The sequence below is a fragment of the Rhipicephalus microplus genome, chromosome X, assembly GCF_043290135.1.
Source record: "Rhipicephalus microplus isolate Deutch F79 chromosome X, USDA_Rmic, whole genome shotgun sequence".
NCBI lineage: Eukaryota > Metazoa > Arthropoda > Arachnida > Ixodida > Ixodidae > Rhipicephalus > Rhipicephalus microplus.
Genome location: NC_134710.1, coordinates 36,574,585 through 36,590,176, shown reverse-complemented (window position 1 = coordinate 36,590,176; position 15,592 = coordinate 36,574,585). Strand labels below are relative to the sequence as shown.

General features: G+C 45.6%; 1 protein-coding gene across 1 annotated transcript in view; it reads left to right on the top strand.

The window, feature by feature from the left end:
• The first annotated feature begins 5,908 nt into the window (after positions 1-5,908).
• LOC119175814 (TBC1 domain family member 12) overlaps positions 5,909-15,592 on the top strand; it is a 41,601-nt gene continuing 31,917 nt past the window's right edge. Inside the window, exon 1 of the mRNA XM_075876312.1 lies at positions 5,909-6,306. Within this exon, the coding sequence (XP_075732427.1) occupies positions 5,909-6,306 (398 nt within the window). The remainder of the gene's footprint in view (positions 6,307-15,592) is intronic.

Here is a 15,592-nt window from a genome sequence, read left to right as displayed (position 1 = left end):
TAAGTGTGACGTCGCATTCGCGACTAAACGAAAATTGCAACGCGGTAACTTAATCCTCAATATACGCAAGTGTGATCGCTGTGGAAGACCCGCGCTCATTTGAGCTTCGCAAAAGCGCAGATATCTTATCTCAACAAATTTGCGAACCTGGATGGTGCGCCCTTCGGCAACGAAATATTTCACTGACGTCGTACCGTTATTTTCTAAATTTTGCGGAAGTAAAAATGAGTATTTAAACAAGTAAAACGGCCAAACTACGTGGTTTTATTACATAAATTGAAAATTGTTGAATGCGTGTCACCCACCAGGCGTCTTGAGATCGCTTGCACGGCTGTCGGAATGGCCCGCGGTGCTTCAGCTTGCTTGCAGGGGCACGGTGCTTGCTGGAGTGCGATGTAGATTCGAACGCACATCTGTCGGAGCAGGCTCACGTACCATAAGCGTAATTATGGTTAGTACATGTTGAATTTCCTCTTGTCAGCAGCTGTGCACTTTGCATTATACGTTCGTGTAAAATTGTTCGAGAAGTGGGACTTTAGGCCTAAGGATGATGACTCCTCTGAGGATTGCAGCTGCAGGGAAATAGGTGCATCAGGGAGGTTGACAAATACTTTGGAAAAAAACGAAGAATCTGTGTCGTCGTGCGTGGCGGCGCCGGCCGCTCTAGTAACCTGCTGTTCGTGACAGGCAAAAATTACTGTCTGCGGCTGTAGCAGTCAGCGCCTGTTACTCGTAGGCAAGTTGCGATGGCTTGCGGGTTCGCCGGTTGTGGTGATATCTTGTTTTCAGGTCTTTACTCTTTCTGGGTTTCGGCATTTCTTGAGTGAGCGCCATGGTTACGTGCTGGAGATAGCGCTTAGCTTGCAGCTTATACCTGTGTTAAACGTCAAGAATCGATATGTGTTAGCTCGGTAACGGTGGTGACTTGGGTGAAAGTGAAGCTGCTTTGTCAAGGGTCCTTCAGAAAGAACGCTGCTGTGTCTGAAAAAAAAAACCGATTAGTGGGCGGTTTTATTGATGCAATGACGCGGTACGTGTGCAGGAGTCGTGTTGCCGCGTTCGTTCCTGATCTGGGAAGCACAGCGCAACCGTCCTAGCCCTCCGGGGAGCAGCCGTGCAGATAGCAAATACCTGTGATAGAATGGACCAGACAGACTGACGGTAAGTGTGCGCAAAGTGACGGGCTCGTAGGCATATTTTCTGGTGTATGCGAAACTCGCCGCGTTTCGTCAAGGCACTTGACGCGGCCTGTTACGAATGACACCCATAGCACATTTTTCTCTGTGCTTGTTTTAGTTCGTTATGTTTCCGGACATGAAAAGTGAACGTTGGGCCGTGAAATATAGTAGTAACACACTGTACCCTTATGATCTGAATGGCTTGCTACTCCAAGCCTGAATGCTGTCTTCTCGAATTCTGTGCAGTATCAATTTTTATGAGAGGGAACGCGCGAGCGCGTGGTCTGCGGTGGCGGCTGCCTACAGCACCATCAGCCGATGGATAAAGAAAGCGCGTCTGCTTTTGCAGGCATCGCCCGTTGAGAGACCGGAGTGGGAGCAGAAGTTAGCAGCGATTGTCCAACGGGGTCATGGCTTGTTTCGTTTGCTAACAGATGACGCGAAAATTGGTCGCGCTATTTTATCCGTCTGTTGATGGTGCCGTAGGCAGCCGCGACAGAGCGCAGGGCACGTGCTTACGTGCTCCCTTTCATAAAAAAAAAAAAAAAACGCTTTACAAACATGCACATCGTCTGCAGCACTTAGCTCTGGACAGAACACAACCATTGCTGTAATGTCGCCACTTGATCATTTGTCTGTGCGTGTTGAGATTAATACCAAAATGTATTTAACAAAGAGGACATACAAATGTTTTTCTTTCTTTGTTTTCTTGCAATTTATTAGCTTTTGGTTAGAATAAGATCTCTCTGGTGGCCAAAGTTGGTGTGTGAAAAGTTTGAAAAATGGGTTTATACAGCAGGGTGAAGGCAGCTCTCGTTTACTGTAAAGAGTTTTGTGGCTGAAAAATGCTCAAGCTTGCCACATGAATGACATCCAAAATTAGGTGCAAAGTGAATTGTAGCATTGGAAGCATTTGAAACATGCTTGTTTATCAAGAACATTCACAGCCTAATGTTGACTTGAGGCAGATAGAGATGTGGAGTGTTTCTTAATAGAAAATTATGTGCCTGTGTAAAAAATGTCCACTGTATATTGCTGTGCCAAAAAAAGGCTCTAAAGGTGACGCCAGTGTTCCTTGTTGGTTGGATCTGCATAGATAACGGCGCATAGAACTTGCCTTTCTGCAGTGTCAAGACTAGTTGTAAATACAGTACAGTTCTTTTATTAGATTCTTACCAAGAATTGTGTGCGAGACGTAAGTTGTGTCAGCCGTTACTTGTCATCATCTATGTGGTTTCCACCTTTTTTTTCCCTTGTGAGTAATGCTTTTGAGAAATTAAAAAAAAAATGTCTTAAGAGTTCATTGTGGAATGTTCTATTTTTCTGCCTTGAGTAGCTTTATCGGGAGCACAGTTTGTGTTATGCAGAAAATGGTTCATGGCTCTATTTCATGAAAATACATCAGCTATTATGATCCAATTAAAGGGCCTTCTAAAACAACACACACACATAAAAGGTTCAATTGGCCCTTTTCGAAAAAGGGCGCCCCTAGCTCCGCGCACGCGAACTACAGTCTGCCGCCATTGTGAGGGCACCGCATCAGACGACGCAGGCTGTGTGTCCCAGCGACGCTGATGCACGTTTCTTGCAGCGCACACAGACACCCCTTGCGTTCCTACAGGACGGGGACCGCGTCGGGAGGGCACGCCGATGAGTCTCTTGCAGGCCGGACACATGAATTGCCAGTCATAACAAGCCAAACTGCTCATCCAACCCGTTGAAGGGTACAAAATATTGCTCATTGTGCAGTGGAAGCAGCCTAGAAAGCTTATCAGAGAGTACTAGGTGCTCGTTCAAGCGAGAAAGCAGTGCGATTGCAGTGGATGATATGGAAAACTAGCCGCCAACACAAACATCACAGCACTCACGCATTCGACGGCTTGCTTTCCATGCCCTCATGATAGCGCTAGCTATCCCCCACGCTCCTTTGCGAAGCGAAACTGACAAAAGCTCACCCTCAGGTGCCGTATTTATGAAAAGGGTCTATAATAATGACTACATAAAGGTGAAAGGAGTGGAGCCTGCATGATCTTTCATTTAATGAATTACTGTACAGTTTTATAAAGCCATAACTTCCCCTCCATACTTTGGCTTCTTGTCTTCCTTGCTGATGTCTTCTCTCATATTTTCATTCTTTCATCATGCCAAGCATTCACAGGGAAATTGGCATGACATCAAAAACTTGCACAAGTTTCTTCAAGAAAGAAATCTTGTGAAAGTTTTTTTTTTCTTTCTTTGGTATGCAAAATTAGGTTTATACTTCTAGGCAAGAGTATATATAACACGTACTTGAAAAATCATTTGTGTATGGTGTGGCTGGGTGATCAAAGTGTGAGCCTGCAGGATTTTCGTACCAATGTCGTTGAAGACGAATCAAGTGATCACGAAGTTACCAGTAAAATGATTTGTTGCTTGAATTCTTTAACTATATGCTAAGATAGTTGTATAGCTGGCAAGTGTGTGTGTGTTTTTTTTCATTTTAGAGTGACAGCTTTAACTGTCTCGTCAGACGATGGCCTTGAAAAAAAAAAAAGGTGTTTACTGTATAGAAACTTGTGTGGCCTCTCTAGCGTGACCTCAAAAGACAGAATTAGTGCCAGAATAGACCCTTTTCAAAATCTTAAAGTTAGTTTTCCCGCCATGCGGTATGAACAACTCATGCATTGACTTACTGCTAGCAGCCTGTTAAAGCGCGAATTGCTGACGCTGTGACATGACAAATGTAAAGTTGGCTCTTTTGATATAAACATGCATAGTAGACGAGCTCCCAGCACGTTCAACTAGGACTGCGTCTCCGCTTGAAGCATGAAAGGTGCCACCATTTAGTGGGCAACTATGCAGGACAGAGAAGTGCACTTGCGAAATAATGAAAGGGTCTATTGAGCCTAGGCATTCTGCGTGGCAGTCAAGTGTTCTATCCTTGACATACAAAAGCAAAAGTTCCGGCATTGGGCAATAAAAGAGTCTACTTAATGCAAACCAAACATAATTGCTTGTTGTAACTCATTTGACTTGTAGCCCCGGTGGCCTAGTGGCTAAGGTACTTGGCTGCGGCAGCTGCATATTTGATGGAGGCGAAAATGCTGTAGGCCCGTGTGCTTAGATTCCAGTGCACGTTAAAGAACCCGAGGTAGTCAAAATTTCTGGAGCCCTCCACTACGGCGTCTCTCATAATCGTATGGTGGTTTTGGGACGTTAAAGCCCACATATCAATCTCATTTGACGTGCACGAAAGCAGCCAGTCTTTTGCCTTGTGTTACAAGAGTGTTACTCCTGCCAAAATTTTTGGAAATGCCTTCGGTACTTGACCAATAATCCGTTCATGTAATAATTCTTTTTGCCAGCAATACAGTATGTGCAGTATCTTGTTCACAATAATATGATGAAAAAGTAGTAGACGGTTTTTGAAATTGAGTCCAATTCGTTCCTTGTCTTCATATGGTTTTTGACAGTACAGGGGCCCTTGATCTATTTATATTCCTTCATTCGGTTTTGTGTACATTGTCACCAAACTAGTATAGCTGGACTCTTTCTGCATTACAGATAATGCATTTGTGGGCTGTAGTAGTTGGACATCTCAGACATTAATCTGGCAGTCGCAGATGTTGGAAAGAACAATCAGCATATGACTGAAGCCCAATTTTAAATAATGCAGAGTGCACAGGGTTGTGAACTTCCTCACTATTGCAATACAAAACCCCTGTATTTCAGTTGACGAAGTTATAACCTTCGGATGCTGCATGGAATCGAAAATGCTGGAGGCCCTGCTCAGATTTGGGTGCACGTCGAAGAACCCTAGGTGGTTAAAATTTCTAGGTGGTTATAATATGGTGGTTTTGGCATGTTAAACCCCACATATCAATCAATTCAAATGCTGCATGGTTGGCCATGGCTGCAATACATGCTAGGAGGAAACTGTAAAGACTGTGGATGTGTTAAAATAATCTGAAAGAGCAGTTGTGAACACAGGTAAGCTCAGTGTGCTAATCAAGAAGTACAATTAGTTCAGTATCCTTGAGAAATAAAAAAAAAGTATCAATAGCTTTATCGAATCCCCATTATGTTGTAATGCAGAGTGGACACACACTGCCAAGTGATATTTATCAAGCTTAAAAAGCATGAGAAGTATTCACATTTTTGTTTGATCTGTCTTTGCATTGCCATCACAAGAGCTAAAAATGGTGCGTACCCCTTGGTGCATGAGAGCTGAGAAGCCGCACTGCTTAGAGAACAGCAGCAAGTGAGCTGTTGCATTGTCATTAAAAGACATCGCATGTTTTAGTGTTCTCTTAAATCTGTCGCTTTTAGTGTTTTTTTAAATCTGTCGCTTTTACTTCTAGTGTAGGAATAATAGTCCAGAAAGTATGTACTTAAAAGATAGGTGCTAACTGTATGTACACTTGAATTCCTGTAGAATGTTTATGTGGAGGTGATGGGTCAGCATCTTAGCCGCTGATAATTAATCTTTAAAAAAAAACAGATAATAGGAAAGAGAGACTGCCCACTTTTGGTTTCGTTACCATTTGCAGGACACAGAATTTTGAATACCAGACAGATTCTGTGATGTCCCGCTATTGCATCATTTATGCCATAGTTTATTTTTATGGGAGAATTTATGTTTGTGTTTCGCTTCATATTCTTTTAATGAGCCATTGTCCACTAAAATATTGCCAGTATGATCCCACTTCCCTTTTAAGTTAGAGTGTATGTGAATGAAAAACACTGGTAGCATGCTTGCTTGCAGGGCCCTGAGTGGCGGCGGCCTGCCCCCATCTGGGCAGCCGGCCGGCTGCGGCCTGGCCAGCCTTGACGGGGCCCTCGACGGCCTGGCTTTAGTCTATGAGCCTTCCACACGGCTGCTGCGACGAGCTCCCGCTGACGGACCATCAGACTCCGTCTCTCTCACCAGCGGCTCTTCAGTCAGCACCGACTTGTCTGTCTCCGATGAGGGTGCCAGGCAGCATGGCCGTCTCTCTACCATTAAGGGTCTGTTGGCATGGAAGTCCAAAAGTGCTGGGGATGAACGGGTGCCTTCACCCAGGGACCCATCACCCACTCCATCAAAGCAGAGCACAGACGGCTGTGTGCCGAGCTCAACCACCGCCCTTATCCTGGAGAAACGGCCATCGTAAGTGTTTTTTTTTTTTTTTTTGAATTACTGAAGGGGGCTGTCTTAGCAGCTGGTCTGTGAATATTAAAGGTACTAGACTTGTTAAGCTTGGCCATGTGTGCTTACAGTTTTAGATTCTGAAACAACTGGATTCATGGAATTTCATTTGATTGCATTGGCAACAATATGGACATCCTTGTCAGATTTTCTCCTTCTCAATCATGCTTCATATAAAGTAACAATCGATAACATTGCCCTACACGCTGTATGTTCTAAGCACAAATGAGCAAAAACAGGAAAGCGCTAGGGATGAACCTGGATGAAACAGAGCTGAGAATAGTGTGCTGGCTACCTCTGTCACACAAAGGATGCATACGATAATATTGCCCTGCATGCGACGCCTGCATTGAATGGCCCCTTCAAATGGAGTGTTTCACCTGGAGAAGGAGCATTCGTAGGGGAAGGGTGTGCTACATTGCTCATAAGGTTGTGGTGGTTAGCAATGGCTGGGTGCTACTTCGACAGACATTACGAGAGTGCTCAAAACTTGTGGTACACTGAACGTTTCACATTTAGAGTTTCAACTGCACTAAAGCTGCTTCACTCTTTGGAGAAGCTGTATTCCCCCAAGCCAGTATTTTGTTGAGTTACGAGAGATCTGATCCAAAAGGATTGGCTGCTAGCCTTTGTATAACGTGCCAATTTGTTACTATTGCTTTCATTGATTCACTCTTGCTTTGAAAGCGAGATTTTTTTTCTTCAATTCAAGCAAATGCAATACTATATGCATCAGGCCAATTGAACTGAAAAGCACACTGACTGTGGAACTTTTGGTAATAATAGTCTCAGGTACAGGATCAGCCATTAAGGCTGTGCAACCTTGGTTTCTCACTTATAGTGTAAGCTGTTGTGAATTCACTACTACGGATTTGGTGGCTGTGTTGTCTACTGCAGTCTGCCACCACCACCGCTGTTGCCTGTTGTCGAGCACAGTAGGTATAAAAAGGCGGGGGGGGGCTAGATTGAACTCGGGAATTCTACTTGGCAGCAAAGAATTTTACGACAGAGCCACACTGGTGCCTGAGACTTCTGCTGAAAAAGCTGCTATGCTGGTATGCTGGCGTCACGTTACGTGTGGAGTTTCGTTTAGAAATGTATCTTGTTTGGCCGAAGCAGACAATCAATCCAGCTGTCACTCTGTGAATTGCATAATGGGTAGATGTTTATTAAATCTACCCACCAATTACTAAGGGCTGAGCCGTGATTCATCATCATCACTATTAGTCACAGCATCAACACAGTGTGCAGCTACAAAAGTGCATGCATTGCCTTATAAATGCATAGTAGACTAGTGGCAACTATATGTGCAGTATGTGCACTTAGAGAATTCACGATGGGCTCTAAGGCTGCTCCTCCAGCTTGCACTAAGACATGCAGGCCTAGCTTTTTTGGGTGCAGTGGAAGCTTAGTTACTTGAAATTGCTTCATGTAAATTGATTCATCTTAAGTCAAATAACAATTCACGTCAGAGTGAAAGCTCAATGTATGACAACATCTAAAATGACAATATTATCAACAATTCTTCGGTATGCCCATAGGGTCCCATAGTCTTCGGACTATGGGACCCTAGTCTGTAAAACGTCTTCTTCATTTTATGTATCGCCAGTCTGTTAATAATAATAAACTTCAAACTTCAAACTTCAAACTTCAATAGTGCCCTGATTGCCGAGAAATTAAGGTAAATGCACAAGAACACAAGCACCGCAGTAGAACATTTTCAAAATGATACCGATGACCTCAGACGGACCGCCTACAATTAATCACTAGTAATCTATCTAACTGCACTAAATAAAGAACCCTCCGTGCATCAAGAGACTCAAAAAATGCTTCTTGTTCGTGTCTGTTTGATTAATGGAAAAAAGAACCGCGGGACGTTACTATGGGGAATGGCGTGAGTGGTTCGAAAATTCAATTTTCGCGTGGTTACACGGGACAGGTGGTGCCATCTAGCGGGGCACAGTTGAAACAAAATCTTTTGCAATCTCGAAGCCAATGGCGGGACCACAGTGCAAAAATACTTTCGGTGAGTGAACACCAGGACAATCAGCTGCCTGATAATGTTCTGCTTGGCTAGGGAGCCTCGGAGATGGCGCTACAAACTTTGCCTCGGCTTCCACTCCCCCCTTCTCAATCTAGGAAAGCCCTATAATGTAGGAAAGTAGGGGTGCTCATTTATCGTCGCCACAACACCCTCACCGCATCGTCAACCTCCTCCCTTATCACCCTATTTTCCGCGGCGCCGCTCTATGCGTGTCACGTGGTTGATATCGCGTGATTACTCGGTTTTCTCTGATTTGGAAACCCTCGCTCTCGTGCCGGATATGCTTTGCAGAATTCGCCAGCAGCCCGCCACGGTCCTCAGAACGGCGAGCCATCTAGCGGCACGCCCCAAACGAGAACTTAATCGGTCCCTCCCCACCAAGCGCTTGCTTCGCGTCGTTCACTCACGTAAAGTATTCTTGCACCATGGGCAGCACATTGATCAATGACCGTTTTTGCTGCTGTGGCTCCTGCTGCTTTTGGTCTGCTGCTACTACTAGCGCAGTAAAGCCGGGCATTGTAGTGCACGGCAACAGTGATGCGAGTTAGTCCAGTTGGCCCGCTTCTTCAGGTGGGTAATTCGAAGTGGGCTAACCCGATGCGGACCACTTAAACACGATTTTATTTCAAAATGGACCCTTTCTTGGCACAAAAGTAACGATATGAGGTTTCTGGACCGCCATTTCAACAATCAACGTCGACTTAATAGTTGCCTTTAGTGTCCCTTTAAAGCAGCTGACTGATCCCATTGGCAGTTGGTTAGAATACAGGTAAACCTGCTTATAGTGAACCTCTACGAATTTCTTCACATAATGAATTCCTCAACATAACGAAGTGGTCCATTTCCCATCGTTACTCCATAGAAGCACATGTCTTTTCAACCTCTATGTAACAATGTTACAGCGGGAGACATCCTTGATATAATGAGTTTCGGCCACGGGCAATCTAGAAATTTTCCCCTGAATTTTGTCATTTTGACACGAGCATGCATCTTTCATGGTTGCCTCACTGACGACGAAGTGCGAAGAGGCGGCGGTGCGCACGGCGCACTCTTGGCCTCAGCGATTCCCAGGTGTGAGCAAGCGCTCGTTATTGAGCGGGAGTGGGCACGAGGCAGCAGGCAGGCCTCCGCTCCACAAGCCAGCACTGCCGCCGTGTTAGTTGCCATGGGCGCATGCACTGATGTGCCTCTCCCTCCCTCTAAACAGAAAACAAAAAACAACTTTTGCATTGGCAGTGCCACGCTGTTAGTTAGCGTGACATATGTGGGGCGCCACTGCTAATGGAGGTGCTTTATGAAAAAGTTTTCGACGGTATCCGTGTCTTTTGCTCTTTGTTTTCGCCGCTCTGCGCTAGTGCGTGGTTTCACTACGAAAGCATGGTTTGGCACCCGACGATGTTCAGCCTTGCCTTATTTCTTTTTTAAATGTGGACAACTGTGTCGTGAATACTGAGGAGATGTCAGATTAGGTGCTGATGGAAACTCTCCGACACCACGGTGACGATGACAGATCTTCGGAGGTCGCCTCATCACGCGCTTCCGTCTTGTGCTGTACCGCGAGTGCACAGAATCGCAGCCGTCGCGATTAGCTGTGGCAACAACAGGACGGTGCGTTGAATGCAATGCTATGAGTGCGATAGCAACAAATTGTAATGTTACATGAAGTAAGACTGGCAGCCGACTCTTTTGGATCTGACATCGCGGAACTTTTACAAAACGCTGGTGTGAGCAAATACGGCTGCTCCAGGGAGAAGTGCTCTTTTCACGCAGTCTCTTCGCGTTGAAAGTACACTGATGCTTGACGAGATAGCACGCGTGCCAGTGATCGTGAGGGTGCCCTCAAAATCAAAGTTCACCGTTGGTTTTCTTTCTGTTTGAGCATTCAACGGCAGTTCTAATGACTTGAGAAGATGCTATCATATGCGGTTTGACAACACCCCAACCAATTTGTGCCTGCCTAGTCTCGGATAGCATAGATACAACACCTGAAAGAGCATATATTTCAAGTTTAGTCAGCACATTGCAGTGGCACACACAGCAACAGATCTTTGGCACGATTGAATAATACCAGCCAGGGCGCTGTTTGAGCTAACCGCCTGTAGCAGGTTTTTTATTCCTATGCTAATCATTCTCAAAGGAATATTTGTTTGCAGAATGTCCCGGACAAGAAGTCAGATAAAACAGAGCTTATGGAATGCAATACCAACCGATACTAATCATGTGATCATATGTGGGTTCTTGTTCACAACCAGATAAATTGTTTTGCTTGAGCTTTGCTTTTATTGTCACCACCTGTGCAGTGTGCTACTTTGAACGCCATCAATCTGACCTCGATTTTAGTTGGCGTATGCCTGATCAGGGGAACCTCTTTAGCTGATATTTTTTCTTACATTTGCAGTGGTTGAGTTAGAATGACGTTACATCCTGTTGAGAGCCCCCGCAGGGGCGTCTGCATAAGCAGGCGTGTGGTGTGGACCCAAGCTAACAGGGGGGGGGGGGGGGGTCGACTCCCTCCCACGCCTAGCCGTGCGTGGCTAAACCGTGTCCAGGAAAAAGGGGATTATGGGAGTTGAGCTGACGCTGGGTGCTTGGACCTTTAAGGCCCCCCGGCAGAGGCAACACACCCCTTTGGCCCCGGCTTCACGTAGACGGCACCCCTGGGCTGACCCGCTCAGGGAAATCAGCAGTTGCCTTTTCCTATCTCTCCCTACATCTTCGTCTTTATCTCTCACTTTTTATCTGTCCTGTCATCTTCTCTTTTCCGTTTACAGTCGAACCCCGCTATAACAAACGCCGCTTCAACGAAATTCCTGCTTCAATGAAGTATTTCTTATTCCCCGTCAGCTTGCCATAGAAGTCAATGCATCAGAGTTCTCGCAACGAAATATTTTTAAAGGCGATAGTCTTTCTCGGGAACGCTAAAATTTTGATCTGTCTGTCTGTCTGTACATTTGTCTGTCTGTACATTTGTCTGTTTATTCTGAATGGCACCGGGTACTTGAAACGGTCGACCCCATCCGCAACGCTCACCAATGTTGCTCAAGCTCTAGCTTTCATACTTGTGCAATTGTCAATTAATAAGCAATTATTGCACAAGTCTTCGGCACCATAACAACACGTATATATTCTGCATGTGCATCTTTTACTGAAAGATGCATTCATAAGTAATTTTAAGAACCGTAGCGCTTATCACGCTGCGCTGACCATGCAACGCTTGCACGAAAAGGTGAGTGTTTCCAACGCTTTGCTAAGACGCGATGGTGGTGGCACCTACCCGTCGCCTTGTGTTCCTCACCTAATAACCTCTGAGACGGGCGCGCACACCCGTCTCAAAGCCACGCGCTTCGTTTTCCAAGAAGACTGCCAGGTGGCGCTCAAGTCTCACGTGTGACGTAACTTGATGCGCTCATTCGCCTCCGCTGCACGCTCAAGGCACTCAAACGTAGCGCCTACAAAATGCCATTCACCGATTTTCTTGCGCAGAACATCAACTAAATTGTTCACTCTCTCCACACACAACACTATCGTGTTTTGACGACATTTGCAGATTACATGCAGATACGGGGCCAATTTTCGGGCTTGTGTTCGCTTCAACGAAACTTTTGCTCAGCGGTGCTTGGATTAAAAATTTGTTCGATGATTATAAGTCGGCGCATCGCCATCTGTGCAACTTTTCGTACGTTGATGACGCTTTGTTTCACCGATTATGTGTGGCCATGGCACACCGCACCGCCTGTAAACAAAGTTATAGAGAGCGCCATTGATTGGTGGTGATGACAATGCGGCTGGCTGCCTTGCAACGCAGCGCTGTCCCGCTTTGCTGAACTGGAGCCACAGCCAAGACGTATTCATGCCAGATCATGTGTTCATCTGTGACCAAAGCTGCCGAGGTGGTCATTGCGCTTCATTTGTGCTTGTGTGCTCGCATGTGTAGGACTCGGCGCCATCATGGCAGCAAAGCGCAAGTGGCTTACTTTTGAGGTAAAGGCGTGAATTATCAGTGAAGCTTCAACCGGCAAAAAAAACGGAGACATTACTGCGGAAATCGGCATCTCCTACACCACACAAAGCGCAAGTGTCTTCTTACTTTTGAAGTAAAGGCGCGAATCATTTTAGTTACAATTTGGTCGGCACAAACATTGCAAAAAACGACGCTGTTAAATACCTGGGCATCACGTTTACAAGTAAACAGAAGTGGGATGCACATATAAGCAGCACATGCACAAAAGCCTATCGCCAGCTTGGGTTCCTGCGTCCAAAACTTGCATTGGCGCCTTCTAATGTAAAACTGACAGCATATAAATCTCTCATAAGGCCGATCCTCAAGTACGCCAGCATTGTTTGGAACCCCCACCAAAAATATCTTTCCAACAAATTAAGAATCGTCCAACGCAAGGCCCTTCGCTTTATCTATTCCAAGTATTCGAGGCATGCCAGTGTCACTGAGCTGCGCAGGCGGGTGTGCTTACCCACCCTTGCAGCCCATTGCCGTGTCTCTTCCTTGAAGGGCCACTCACCAGGCCCCATACCGAATTTTAGTTAGACAGTGGAAGTTGTTGCGTGTTCGATGAGAAACGTTTTCCCACAAAAATTTCTCGAATCTGTTCATTACGAGCGGAGAAAACAGGTTTTTGAAGCGGTGCGAAACGAGGGTAAGAGGAGACAAGTTCGAAACCCTTGCCGCTCCTCCGCGTAGCCTTCGCAAGCCAAACCTCTTCCCCATCCTGTCCGGAATCCGACCAAGAGGTGACGTTCGCATGACGTGCCCGAACAAGCCCGGCCCCCGTGCACGCGAGCGGCGTTGCTTTGTTGACCAGCGTTATTTTGTGGTCTTCTGCCTGTTTCTGCGGGATTGTTTGGAAACGCTGGCTTAGACGCGGTAGAGTAAATAAGCACAATGAGTGCGCGAACGCGTAGGAGCATTCCGCGGCGGTCGTCTGCTCAATGCGCTGACTGTGGGAACCCGAACGCATATGAAACGCTGGCACAATAGCCCCGCATCTCGTAGCATTTCACGGGAAAAAAAATGTAAGAAAAATGTGCACAATTTTTTATTGCGTCTAATTATTTATTTCAAGTTTTACTCGTCTCTTAAAGCAACAAATACATAAACTACACTTGTTGTGTTAAAAAATTTTTGCCATGTCACGTGGTATACTGTTGACAACGTCAGAGCAGAGTTGTCTACGTAGAGGACCAATGTGACCGCAGTGCTGTGTATGTAGGGCCATTCCTACGCCCACGTCATGCCCTCATTCTCTACGCGTGCGCTGGTAGAGGGGAGGGCGAGCAGCTTTCATCTTGAAGTTTGACCCACTTCCGCGGAGCGTAGCGATGCAAATTTTGGCAGACGTGATCATGAACACCTCGTCTACGCATTGCGCTTGTCAGCTCATAATTGTCAAACCTGGTGAGTGGCCCTTGAAAGATTCTTTTTCTTTTGTATCACAGCGGTTTAAACATAAAGACAACTATATAAAGCCGCCTAACCATCACTCCCTTCGTACCAACCATAATAAGTGCATCAGACCATTCATGTCACGCTGTAACACTTTTAAATATTCATTCTTCCCATCAGCAGTGGAAGAGTGGAACAAACTGCCACGTGAATGCATTAATCTTTTCTCTGCAGATGCATTTGTTCGGAATGTAGAAAGCCTGTTGTATGAAGAGTAAAAGCAACTTTTGTTTTTTGATGTTTGTGAGCGCTTCCGAACACATTGATCACTGTCTCACCTGCTGATACCTCGATGATGTTTTGTGACCATGATTTTTTTTGTGCAATTGCTTTCATCGTTCAAGTTTTCTTTTCACCAGCATCTTGTGATTCTGTTTTCTTTTGCTATACGCGATATTACCTGGTTTGTACGCATCTGTGTATATTTGAACGCCCACCCTGTATGAGCCTGAGAAAGGCTTACAGTATTAAATAAATAAATAATAAAATAAATGAAAATCATCAGTGAAGCTTCAACCGGCAGAAAAAACGGAGACATTGCTGCGGAATTTGGCATCTCCAATACCACGTTGTTCACAATTTTGAAGGCGAAGGACGCAATTCCCAGTGCTATTTCTGCAGGGACATTCACAAAGCGCAAGAAGTTGATGCCGCCGGCACATTAGAATCTCGAAAACGCATGGTACACTTGGTTCCTTGACATGCGTGCCAATAAGATGCCTATCAGCGGAAGTGTGTTACAGCAAAAAGCACTGAATTTTGCTTGCATTTTAGGCATTGAGGACTTTGTTGCAAGTGCAGGTTAGCTGACGCGTTTGAAGGCCCGGCATGACATTGTGGGAAAAGTGTTTTGTGGCGAGTCTGCGGCTTCAGACGCCAATGGTGCAGCGACTTGGGCATCGTCTACTTTGCCGGACATACTGAAAGACTATACTTCGTGCGACATTTATAATGCGGACGAGACTGGACTTTTTTATGAACTGCTTCCGAAAAAGACCGCATATGAAGGGCCAAGCATGCAGCGGAGGCAAACACAGCAAGAAACTTGCGACTCTGCTTTTCTGCACTAACATGAATGATTCAGATAAACGCTGCCCACTTGTCATCGGCAAGAGCTTGAGGCCTCGATGCTTCAAAGGCAGCAGAATCTTGCCAGTAAAGTATGTGGCGAACAGAAAAGCGTATGACATGGGCCGTCTTATGCGATTGGATAAAGGTGTTTGATCGTGACATGAAGGCTCAAAACAGCAAGGTGTGCTTGCTAATTGATGACTGCTCAGCTCATAACGTTGACGACATTGAGCTGAGCAATGTGGACGTGCGATTTTTCCCACCCAACTGCACAAAATGAAAAAAAAATCGCTCTCTGCCTAAAATGAGGAAAAAAAACCCAAAAATAAAGAAAAAATAATGCAGCCTCTCGAAACTGAGAGCATATATATACATGCACGTCAGCGTACACCAACCTTGGTAAGCGCTGCCAAGTCCGCTCTACACGCGAGCGCGATTTAATCGCGCTAACTAAACTTGGAACACACTGGCTCTGTGAATCTCTCCTTCTCCTTTTTTCCAAGCGTTTCTTGATTCAGCCGTTAGATCAGGGCATAATTCGCAGCGTTAAAAGCGCTTATCGGCAGCGGCTCATTTAGCGACTGTTGCTGAATGTTGACACAGGGCGCCAGACCAAAGTGGATTTATTCATGGCCCTACAAATGGTTGCCGCGTCGTGGACGGTGTCCTGGCGA